General features: G+C 55.4%; 1 protein-coding gene across 1 annotated transcript in view; it reads right to left on the bottom strand.

Moving 5' to 3' along the window:
- The window catches only part of AFG2A (AFG2 AAA ATPase homolog A), a gene marked incomplete at its 5' end in the record, with an annotated part of 162,786 nt that overhangs the window by 149,549 nt on the left and 737 nt on the right, over positions 1–12,500 (bottom strand). The window contains 4 exons of the mRNA XM_056803511.1: positions 5,744–5,898; positions 9,129–9,384; positions 10,971–11,094; positions 11,414–11,470. Coding sequence (XP_056659489.1) covers positions 5,744–5,898; positions 9,129–9,384; positions 10,971–11,094; positions 11,414–11,470 — 592 coding nt within the window. The remainder of the gene's footprint in view (positions 1–5,743; positions 5,899–9,128; positions 9,385–10,970; positions 11,095–11,413; positions 11,471–12,500) is intronic.

Below are 12,500 nucleotides of genomic sequence, written 5' to 3'. Positions count from 1 at the left end.
AGGCTGCTCGTCTGAAAAGCCAGAGCCTTCCCGAGACATGATGAAACAGAGATCCTGGGGAGCTGCTTCCTGAGTTGTGGGAACTCTTGCCAAGAACATTTCATATCCTGAGCTTGTCCTGACCTAAGACCAGAGATGCATTTCAAAAGGAGGCAGGGAGGGGGAGAAGGGGATGCTCAAAGCCCCACCACCACGGCCTCTGGCAGTGGCGAAAAACAACAACAACAAGAAGAAAGGCTCAGTATCGGGTGCACAAGGTAGCAGCTCTCCGTTCCTTCCCTCTGGCACAGGATCCAGACAGGCACCCGTTTCAGTCTTCCCTCTCTTTATCTAATTGGAGTCCATGCCCCACCGCTTGTCACACACGTGACTGTGGGCAGGACCCTTGCTGGGCGCCGGGTCGTGGTGGAAGCCTATGCAAAAGATTTATAGAGAAATGCATGTTTCGGGGTTGTGGGCTCCGTTCTTGTTATTTTCTTTCCCTGCTGAGGTGTATAAGCAGGTGTCCAGCGACCCTCAGTGAGCCAGAAACAAGGTGGACGAAGAGCCGGAGAGAAGCCAGGGGGCTTCCAAAGGCTGCATTCTACAATCAGCCCTTTGCTCAAGGACAGACACTTCCAGGCTCAACCTCTCGAGTTTAAAGAAACCAGAGAATAAAAGCAGGCTCCTCTTCTGGGAGAAGAGCAGCCTTGGCACAGGGAATCCCCGCTCCTCATCCTGAGGGTGCCTTCAGAAGGGAATTTAATTATGGCCAATTAAATGCCAATTTTACTCCTCTCCCCCATTATTGCCCAAGAAACCTACCACTAATGAGCGCATCCCCTGTAGCCAAGCAGACTTGCCACATCCCCGGGCTCTAGGCTTATCTGAAAAGATGCCAGAGGAGAAATGGAAGTAAGAGACAAATGCTGAATATGTAATTAGTGCAACGGGCAGCCTTTTAATTATTCCGATCACGGAGAACCTTGCCACGGCCTCTGAAAAGTGGGGGTGAAGGGGGAGCGTGGACTTAGCCAGGGCACCAGGATGCACCAACGATCTGCAAGGTGCTTACGGGATCAGAGAGCCCAGGACTTAAGAGCCTGAAGGGACCCAAGAAGTCAGTCACTAGGTCAAAAACTCTCGCATCCAAACGACCTCCCCTGGAAAATCACCAAGAAGTAGACCTCGAGCCTTTGGTGCAAGGACTCCAGTACGGTGGCACCAACTACCTCCTGGGCAGCCTCACCCACTTCTGGACCACTCTGCTTGTTAGGACATTTTCCCTCTGCCCTCCTGCTTCCATCTACTGCGCCCAGTTCTATATTCTCAGGGTAAAGATGCTAAAACGAGCAGTCTCCCCATTTCAAATACTTATTTAAGGGAGGGAGAGAGAAAGAGGAAAGAAAAGAGAGGGACCGAGGGAGGAAAGGAGGGAGGGAGGGGAAGAGAGCGAGGAAGGGAGGAAAGAGGGAAGGAAGGAAGGGAGGGAGGGAGGGAGGGAGGGAGGGAGGGAGGGAGGGAGGGAGGGAACTACCAGAAGCGAGTCGGCTTCTAGGAGAACAGCAACACTGTACAATGATCAACTGTAAAAGACTTGGCTGTTGTGAGCAGTACCATGATCCTAGACAATTCTGAAAGGCTCAGGACAAAGAATGCTCTCCACCTTCAGAGAAAGAACTGATGGACCCCAAGTGACAGGGAAGAACAGCAGCTGGCCAGGCGCTGGCAACAGGCGGGCGGTGAGTATTTGTAAATGTGTACAATCACGCATGGCGAGAGCATCCCTTACACGGATGAGACTGCGCCAGGTCCCTGTCCTGGAGACACAACACATGCCTGAGAGGGGCCAAGGCCGGACCATCTCCAGGACCAGTTCTCAGTGCCCTGAGCTTCTCGCTGCCCCCTTAGTGGTCAGCAATGTTTCCAGAGGGAGAGAAGAGAGAGATGTGCTCCCACCAAAAAGCCAGCCGTCTCGTGGCTCGGACCACGACTTGGCATCAGTTTCCCCAGAGCTAGGTGGAGTTTCCCAACAAAGGCAACCCTCATTTATGTTCAGATGCAAAGTGCTGGTCAAAATAGGACCGAAGGATTCTCCCCAGGATCCTATCACCAGTCAGCATGAGTCAGCATTCAAACCCAGGTCTCAGCTCTGACTGCCCTTCCTTGCTCTTCTCTCCTGGAAGCATCCCTCATCCCCATCACTCTAAAAATATCACTGAGCACCACCAGGGGCCTCACACTGAGCCAGCCACCAGAAAAGCCAACTCTCCCACCCTCCCCACAGAGGGCCCTCCTGGTAATTTTCCTGACACTTTTCTCCAAAAGCCACAAAGGAAACAGGAGCAGGCCAGGATTAACAAATGGTCCACCCCAACAGTTCCATTCTGGTGACCGAAGAGAAACACCCGCCATTCATCTGAAAAAACAACATTCGGAGGCCCAGACTCTAGGGGAAAGGTGGAGGTGAGCCACGGCTCCCTCCCTCCCCTGCCTGGCAGGGCAGGGAGCCCAGGGATGGCAGAGCGCAGAGGACACACACCCCTTTGCTGGTGGAAAGAGTGACGGGCTCTTTCTTGCTGAATCCATCCATGCACACACACACCCATTCTCTATTTCTAAATGAACTCTCAAACCACTTCAAAGAACTTTCCTCAAATTGAATTCCTTCTAAAGAAGCTCAGAGAATTTCACACAATAATCTGGGTGCCTCCGCCTCCCGGACAACTATTCTCACCAATACAGGGCTTGTCTCGGGCCCCGCCAGAGCTCTGCCATGGCAGAGGTGGCACACAGCCGCCCGGCGGTCTCCCCCTCTCTCCCTCCTCTTCCATACAAGCCATACACATCTTGATGGCCTATGGCAAGTCACCTCAAACACAGAGGGGCAAAAACGTGGTATCGTCTAGTTCTCTTCTTTGCTTGGATCCATGAACCACCCTCACAACCCTTTTAGGCACTTTGGGGCACACGAGCCCTCACTGTCAATGTCCTGAAGCCTCCTTGCACCCACTTTGGAATCTCTGCACATGGCCAAGAGCATTAGGTGGGGAGCATCCCCAGGAGAAGACTGGTGCTTAAAAATGGGTGCTGGCGTCAGGGGGCAGCCTGGACCACCCGTGGCACGGGGCAAATTAAGCCGTTCTCTCCCTTTGATTCAGGCTTGAGCCCAGCTCATCCGCCTGGAGGAGGACCTATTTGAGAGACAAGTAATGACAACAATAACAACGACAGATAGAGATAGATGGACACAGTGACAGAGAGGGAAAAAAAGAGGGATGGATGGATGGATATATACATAGACAGAGAGATGGATAGACAGATGGAAAGAGACAAGAAAAGAGAGAGGGATGGATGGATGGATGGCTAGACAAACAGAAAGATAGATATATGGAGAGATGGATGGAGACAGACAGATGAGAGAGAGGGGGAGAGATACATAGCTAGATGGATACCTAGATAGATACATGGATGGATGGATGGATAGATGGATGGAGACAGACAGATGAGAGAGAGAGGGATGGATACATAGCTAGATGGATACCTAGATAGATACATGGATGGATGGATGGATGGATGGATGGATGGATGGATGGATGGATGGAGACAGACAGATGAGAGAGAGGGGGAGAGATACATAGCTAGATGGATACCTAGATAGATACATGGATGGATGGATGGATAGATGGATGGAGACAGACAGATGAGAGAGAGAGGGATGGATACATAGCTAGATGGATACCTAGATAGATACATGGATGGATGGATGGATGGATGGATGGATGGATGGATGGATGGAGACAGACAGATGAGAGAGAGAGGGAGAGATACATAGCTAGATGGATACCTAGATAGATACATGGATGGATGGATGGATAGATGGATGGAGACAGACAGATGAGAGAGAGAGGGAGAGATACATAGCTAGATGGATACCTAGATAGATACATGGATGGATGGATGGATGGATGGATGGATGGATGGATGGATGGATGGAGACAGACAGATGAGAGAGAGAGGGAGAGATACATAGCTAGATGGATACCTAGATAGATACATGGATGGATGGATGGATGGATGGATGGAGACAGACAGATGAGAGAGAGAGGGAGAGATACATAGCTAGATGGATACCTAGATAGATACATGGATGGATGGATGGATGGAGACAGACAGATGAGAGAGAGGGAGGGATGCATAGATAGATGGATACCTAGATAGATACATGGATGGATGGATGGATGGAGACAGACAGATGAGAGAGAGGGAGGGATGCATAGATAGATGGATACCTAGATAGATACATGGATGGATGGATGGATAGATGGATGGAGACAGACAGATGAGAGAGAGAGGGATGGATACATAGCTAGATGGATACCTAGATAGATACATGGATGGATGGATGGATGGATGGATGGATGGATGGATGGATGGATGGAGACAGACAGATGAGAGAGAGAGGGAGAGATACATAGCTAGATGGATACCTAGATAGATACATGGATGGATGGATGGATGGAGACAGACAGATGAGAGAGAGGGAGGGATGCATAGATAGATGGATACCTAGATAGATACATGGATGGATGGATGGATAGATGGATGGAGACAGACAGATGAGAGAGAGAGGGATGGATACATAGCTAGATGGATACCTAGATAGATACATGGATGGATGGATGGATGGATGGATGGATGGATAGATGGAAAGATAGGCAGATAGAAGAATGGATGGATGGAGGGATAGATAAATGAATGGATGATAAATGGATGAATAAATAGACAAGAGAGAGAGAGATGGATAGATAGATACATAGAAAGATGGATAGATAGACAGGAGAGAAGTGGATAGATACGTAGATAGCTAGACAGACAGATGAGAGCGACATAGATGGATATAGAGTTAGATCGCTACATAGATGGATAGATGGATGAACGGCTGGACAGACAGACAGGCAGACAGATGAGTCACACAGCTAGTATGTGTGAGGCCATGCGTGAGCTCATGAAGATCAGTCTTCCTGAATTCAGGCCCAACACGCTCCACTGCACCACCTGGCTGCCCTCCCTCTTACTGCTAGGCTCGAATATAACGTCCCCCACTTGTCTTTGAGAGTCCCTCATAAGCCGGTCCTTTGGTACCGCTCGCCGTCCTGCCCCGCACTCCTCTGTCCATGGGGCTCTGGCCCCACGCTGGTCCCGTCTCCTCTTTCCAGATACTTTCTCTGGCTGTTCCTCAGGCCTGGAACACCTCGCCTCTGCCTCCTGGCTCCCTGGCCTCCTCCGCGTCCCAGCTATCACTCCTGAACCCTCCGCCAGCTATCCCCAGTTTGCCCGTCTGCCCCAGCCATCCGGCATGTCCCCCGCTAGCCCGCGGGCTCCTGGAGAGCAGGAAGCCGTCTCTGGCTTTCTCTGTGTCCCCAGCCCTTTGCACAGTGCCCACACGCAGCAGGTTCTCACGTGCTTGCTGACTGACCACCAACACACAGTGGCTGTGTGTGGTTGTGCGGCCTTGGATGAGGCGTTTAGTCTCAGAAAACTCAAAGACTCAACGTTAATTCTTCAGTCCAACAAACATGGAGGAAGCCCCGACTACGTGCCGGGCACTGCCCCCAGGCCCTGTCCCCAGGAGCCCCCAGCCCAACAGGGAGGGACATCCTCGCCTCGGGGCTCCCATCATCGGTGCAGGCAGTGGCTGGCCTGGGAAGTCCTCAATACGGGCAGTCAGTGAGGCGGGAGGGCCCAGGAGGGCAGAGCTTACCCGAGGGACGTCGATGGCCACCTCCCTCATGGCGCTGGGCCGGACGTCGTTCATGGCCCGGAGGAAGTCGCTGAGAGTCATCCGTGCCAGCTCCGGTGCCTCGCCCTCAGGAAGGTCGGGCAGCTCACTCTGGACTCGGCGCCAGGCCCGCAGCCCTGCATGGAGGACGGAAAGGACTCCTCAGAGATGGGGCTGGAACTGTGAGATGGGGGGTGGGGAGGGAGAGAGGGAGGCGGACAGGGAAGGGAAAGGACCCAGAGCTGCCACACCCGCAGATGCCAAAGTGCAGGTCTGGTCACCCGGGCCCTGCAGAGGAAACGAGGCAAGCAGAGTGGAAGAGCGGGAAAGAGGCGATCAAAGCCAGTCGCTGTTGTTATCATTACTATGCCTGTCATTTCTAGGCCGCAGGATGCCTGTTTATTATGTCACCGTCATAGGCATCTGCGCTATGTTGAACTGCTGCTATTGTAAGCATGTCATTAATCTGTCATGAGTGGGTTGGCATCACATGGATGACTCTTGTTTTCCGTTCCTCGGTCACTGTCGTGCTCGTGGCACTCACGGATCGTTGTCACTGTTCGATCCCGTCACGCTGCCGCTCTGTTCTGACACTCTCCAGACGTGCTCTCCGTCTCTGCTTCTAGGTCTTACTTAGGGCCGCACGTCGGACGCAGAGCGCAAGGAGGGCCCTGCTGGCCCAGGGGCTTGGGGAGAGACAGGCCCGAGCTGAGCTTCCTCAGTCAGCCCGAGCCTGCCAGCATTTCCCCAGGAGTTTGGGACGGCCTCAGGGCCCCCCACGGCCACTCGGCCACCAGGACGTGTCCGGGGACGGCCTCCCGCCGACGCTGCTCTCCCCGGGCCGCAGCTCCACAGACAGGCCGCGGTTCCCAGCAGGGCGGAAAGGGGACCGAGAACCCCCCGTCCTGGCTCTAACGGGAATAAGGGATCAATAAACGGGCGTCCTGAGTGCCCTCTTGCTCTCCGCGGTGATGGCTTTAAACGGGTTTACGTGGGAGTGCGGGGGGGGGGGGCTCTAACTTGATTTTCCCTGAAATTCTTTGATTTCAGACCTATTTTTAGTCCCACCGTTTTGGAAGCAGCCTCGGGAGATTTCAGAGGCTCCACCAAGACCTTTAAGAACCGAGCATACATGAAGCACCTACGATGGGTCAGGAAGGCCTGGCAATTGCTATCGTGACTGAGCTTCACAAACACCCCGGAGGCAGGCCGTAGGAGGACCTCTATTGGGGAGACGGAGGCAGGCAGAGGCTACCTGGCGTGTTGCGGGTCCGTCACTACTCAGTATCGGAAGTGAGATTTGAACTCTGGTCTTCCTGATCCGGCCACAGGGCCGCGGGGCGGATCCCTTTAACCCACCAAGGCACAGCGTGCCCGTTTTTGTCCCCTATTTCACACTTGGGAGTCCTGCCTCAGACAATAGCAGCTGTGGGACCCAGACAAACTCCTCATCTGCAAAATGGGACTATAAGAGCTCCAGTGGGCTCGGCGCAGGCCACCTGAGGGCGAGAGACGATTTTCGGGACGAGGAGGAGGAAAAGAAGACAAGGGCAGCCCAATGAGAAGCGAGGAAATGGGCCAGAAAGGCTTACAAAAACGGGCACATCCTCCATTCCCAGAGGGAGCTCCCAGCGCGGAGACCCTGACACCGAGGCCGCGGCCCAATGCGCCCCGCAGAAACAAAGGAAGTGAGGGGACTTGCCCAGGGTCACCGCGGTGCTGAATCCGTGCCCGTGCTCCATCCACTGCCCCATCGGGCCCGGGGGGTTTTCTGGGTTTGTTGTCTTTTAACTTGGGAAACAAAAGAGACCGGGGCAAATGAATACACGCAAAGTATATCCTTCTGTGGAGCTCATGAAACCCCCTGACATTTACGAGCAGCGGGGCCTTGGGCAAGTCTCTTTCCTTCTCTGGGCCTCCATTTCCTCATCTGTAAAATGAGAGGCTAGGCCGGAACACCTGAGGTCCCAAATCCCTTTAGATCGAGACCCCAAAGCTTTAGGCTTCCGTGTGACCCTGGGCAAGTCCCTTCACCCTGCTTGCCTCTGTTTTCTCCTCTGTAAAATGGACTGGAGAAGGAAAGGGCAGACCACTGCAGAGGCTCACCATGAGGCCGAGGCCCCTTTCCCCAGGCTGCAATGTTGACAGGCGGCCACCAGGGGGCGGAAGAGGACAAGCGACGCGTCGATCCCAAGGCCGGGAGGCTGATGGCCGCAGCAGGCTCTGTTTGGTTTTGCCCCTTCCTGGCATTGCCCGCCTTTTCCAGGCTGACCCAGTGGGGAGAGAAACGAGGGCCAGGCCAGGGCCCCGTGGCGGGGGGCTTCTTGGGGCCCGGCCCGAGGGCGGCCGGGGAGCCTCGGCTCTCCTCACGGCGGGATCCGAAGGCCTGGCGTCCACAGGAGGGCGAGGACGCGTCGGGGGGCTCGGCCTCAGAAGAAGGCCCCGCGCGCGCGCGGTCTGAGCCAGCGTCACTGCACTGAACGGCCCACGCAAATTGTGGGGCCAGGCAGGGCCTCGCAGCCTCCCTTGCCACAGGTTCTCACCCACGCCCGGCCCACCCACGGGGCTGACCAAGACATGGAGGCTGACTAAGCCAGGCAAAGCCTGCCCCGGCGCTTGGCGGGACCACAGAGCGGCCCGAGAGGCCGGCACCCGCTCTGGGCTCAGGGAGGCTCCTTCCCCCGACGCCTCGCTAGCAGGGCGAGCTTGTAACGGGCCCTGCACGCCTGTTTCTTCATCTGCCAAGGGAGGCAAACCCGAGGGAGGGCCTCTGTGGCCAACCAGAGCGGCTGGTGACACGGAGAGCCAGCCAGGAGAGCAGCTGCCAAGTGGGCGGCCCGGCGGCATCCGCGGGACGCTCTGGCCCGCCTCTCGTGGGCGTCTCACAGAGCCTCACACACCCAGGAAGTGCCCGCAGCAGGGCACAGGCCCGGCGGCATCCGCAGACGCTCTGGCCCGCCTCTCGTGGGCGTCTCACAGAGCCTCACACACCCAGGAAGTGCCCCGAGCGCTGGCCTGGAGTCTCAAAGACCCGGTGCCGGCCTGCCCCAACACTAGTGGGCCCCGCGGCCTGGCCCAGCTCCACGGCTCTTCCTGCCAGAGGCTGGGAAGCTCAGAGAGCGGCCTCAGGGCTCCGCTACAGGGCGGCCCTGTTAAGGGCGGGGGCGATGGCCTGCCCTGTAGCACGCGCCCCGAGGGCTTCTGGCTCACAAAGCCACCTAAGCGCTACAAGTGAGGGTGCCAGGGCCCAATGACCGCGGGCTCACTGCTCTCTGAGACAAGAATTCCAGGACCCCTGCAGGCCCGGCAGCTCTGCCCAGCCCCCTGGCCCAGGGCCGCTCTCCCGGGACGGGCCAGCCAGCCTCACCTGCCTCGTTGCACAGGGCCTTCAGGTCGGCCCCCACGTAGCCATGAGCGCTGTTTGCCAGCCGGACCACTTCCTCCCCTCGGAGGGCATGAGGGACCTTCCGAAGCAGCTTCTGGAGGATGTCCAGGCGGTCCTGGGCGTTAGGGACCCCGATTTCGATCTCCTTGTCGAAGCGGCCTGGCCTTCGAAGGGCCGGATCCAGGCTGTGCGGCCGGTTTGTGGCGCCAATGACCAAAACCCGTCCTTCACTCCCTTCCTAGGAAAGAAGAGCCACGCTTCAACCTCCCCCTCTGAGGGAGAGAACCTGCCGAGATCCTCCCCCTGCCTCCTCACACACGCACACACGCACACGCACGCGTGTGCACGCACACATGCACACGCACACACACGCATACTGTAAACCTTAAAATTTCTTAGACTTATAAATGTTGGAAATTTCACCATTGGGATATTTCATACTTGGAAAATTTCTTACTGATAGTCTATTGGAATGGGAACCCCATTGGCATGGGAGGTTCCTCCTCCTCCCTTCTTAAGATTACTTTAGGACAGAAACCCTTTGCTGAACAATGGAAAGGACTTTGACCTATGCTTAAGCATAGAACAGGAATTTCTTTGAGTCATGATTGATTTTAGAATTGATACAATGGAGTTACTTGGAATCAATCTCCACCCTACTCAGTCCTAACAGGATTTAGGAAGGGCTGCAGCCTAGATCAAAATTTAATTATTCCAATCTCTACCCTACTCAGGTTAACAGGATTTAGAAAGGGCTGTAGCAAAGGATCAAAGATTTAATTATTTGAAAATATGACCTTCAACAGACATGTGCAAAGCCACAGACCTCTGGGCGGTCCTGGGTTAAGCTAGAGCCTCCATTGGCACAGGGAAGACATGGACAGTGATTGGTAGATGTGAGAGCTGAGGGGAGGGAACTTGGATGGTTTGCTTAAAGAGAGGGGGTCTGAGGACGGAAGGGTGGTTGGAGAGTTTTGGCTCTGAGTGGTTGGAGTGGGCTCTGAGAAGCTTGCTCTGAAGGAAGCTGAAGGTGGGGGCCTCTGAGACTGTTTCTCCATTTTGGTCACGTGAGTAATAGGGACTGATCTCTTTTCTTTGCCCCAGCTATCTAAGGGCTTGGGCCCTTTGGCCCAGCCTAAACAGAGGGGGTGTTTAAGCCCTATTCCCTTCTCTCCCCTTTCTCTCTCCCTCTCTCTCTCTCTCTCTCTCTCTCTCTCTAATTCCTTTCTTCCTCCTGTTTGTAATTAAACTCCATAAAAGATTGACGGCTGACTTGAGTTTTCATTTAGGAATTACATAGCTGAATTCCTTGGCGACCTTAAATTAATATATATCAGTCTTTTTAAAGTGATTTCCTTGTCACAATACACACGCGCGCACACACGTACACACACGCACGTGCACACACGCACATGCATACACACGCGCGCACACACGCACGTGCATACACACGCACGCGCGCACACACGCACACACGTGCATACACACATGCACATGCACACACACGCACACACACGCACACAGCCGCTTTCCTGGCCTCACCTCCCCTCACTGCGTCCGCCATCCACGGAGCACCCCACTCCCTAGTCACCTAGTCCTTCTCCTCTCCCCAGACCCCTGCAATGCCCGTCACCGCCCCTCGCTCGTCTCCATCCTCTTCCAGCTGGCAGAGTGCTTTCCCCAGAGCGCCGGCCTGTCTCAAGAGACCCCGGGAGCTCCCCCTCGTCCCCGCGGAGTGCCAACACCTTCGTCTGTCCCCCAGGGGCTCCTAACCCGGCTCCGATGGCACTCCCCCACGGCGCGCCGCCACGAGGCTCTACTTACAGAGCCAATGCCGTCCATGAGGGTCAGCAGAGAAGCCACGACCCTCTTGGCGAGCTCACTCTCAGACCCTTCTCTCTTCGGGCAAAGGGCGTCCAGCTCATCAATGAAAATAATGGAGGGCTGCCTAAGAGGAAAGGAGACAGCGCAGGCGTCTGTGAAGCGCCCCGGGCCGGTCGTGCGCTGCGCTCCACAGCCCGTCCCATGGGAGCCTAGGCCGCGCCCGGAAAGGACGAAGCCTGGGTCCGCTCCCAATTCTGGCAGGGCCAGGCGTCGGCCTTCTCACGCCTGACAGCGCTATCGAGGCTTCCGGGGCCTCCGCAGCTCCCGTCGATGGGGCACCCCCCGGGAGGGCGCCCCCTCCCCCCACTGGCTCCTTCCTCAGGGTCACGGGGGCGGGGCCAAGAAGGGAAGAGCCCAGAAATCTACCCGCGTGGAGGCTGTACCTCAAGGTGGCTTCAGCAAAGATCTGCCGCAGTCTCGCTTCCGAAGCACCGTAAAACCTGCGACAAAGAAAATGCGCCGAAAGTCACTTTCCCCATTCCACAAGCTAAGTCCCAAGGGAAGTCTGGGGGGGGACTGGGCTCGCCACAAACGTTTTCCCAACATTTCAAGGGATTCCCAGAAATGGTCTCCCGGCTTCCAGGAACCGATGCAAAGCGAAGAGGGCAGAGCCAGACCGTCGCACGCGGGTGGCAGCACGAGAGCCTGCGGGTGGCTGGCTCGGCCACGCAGCGGCACGGCGCGCCAGGCCGAGCCCGGACTCGGGACGGAGCATGCTCTCTGCTCCGGAGACAGAGACGGTCTGGATGCAGACCAAGACGCGCGAGGCTGTCCTGGCTTTTTGTTGACCTCCCACAAAACGGCTAACGTGGAAACCTGCTTGACGTGACTGTGCACCAACAAACTGGATCAGACGGCTCGTCATCTCGGGAGGCAGGGAGGGGAGGGGAAATTTGGAACTCAAAACTTAAGAAGAAAAACAATCATTAAAAATTGTTTTTACGTGTAATTGGGGGGAGAGTTTTTTTAACTGTCTTCAATCTCAGTGGACTGAGAGCCAGGCCTAGAGTCTGGAGGTCCTGGATTCAAATCTGGCCTCAGACACTTCCCAGCTGGGTGACCCTGGGCAAGTCACTTAACCCCTAGTGCCTAGCCCTTACCACTCTTCTGTCTTGGAACCAATACACTATATTGATTTTAAGAACAAAGATAAGGATTTTTTTTAAATAAAAAAATAATTGTTTTCCACGCTTCCTTTTCCATATAAGGAGAGGGGTAGGACCCAGGATTTCGCTGGTACAAGAAACTCCCAGGCGAGATTCCCTCTACTAAGGCGGACCGGTGCCTCCGCTGCAGCTTACAATCCAGAACAGAGGGATGTTAAGTGACTTGCCCAGGGTGATGCAGCCTCTATGGGTCCCCAGAGGGATGTGAACCATCCCCTCTCCCGTCCACGGCAAGCTCCGTCCAGCAGAGCACAGTGCGGCAGAGTAACTCTCTGAAGGAAGGCACTGGCGGTGGGAGAACACA

The sequence above is a fragment of the Monodelphis domestica genome, chromosome 6 (assembly GCF_027887165.1).
Source record: "Monodelphis domestica isolate mMonDom1 chromosome 6, mMonDom1.pri, whole genome shotgun sequence".
NCBI lineage: Eukaryota > Metazoa > Chordata > Mammalia > Didelphimorphia > Didelphidae > Monodelphis > Monodelphis domestica.
Note: the sequence above shows the minus strand (reverse complement) of the source record. Positions and strands in the feature narration are given on the sequence as shown.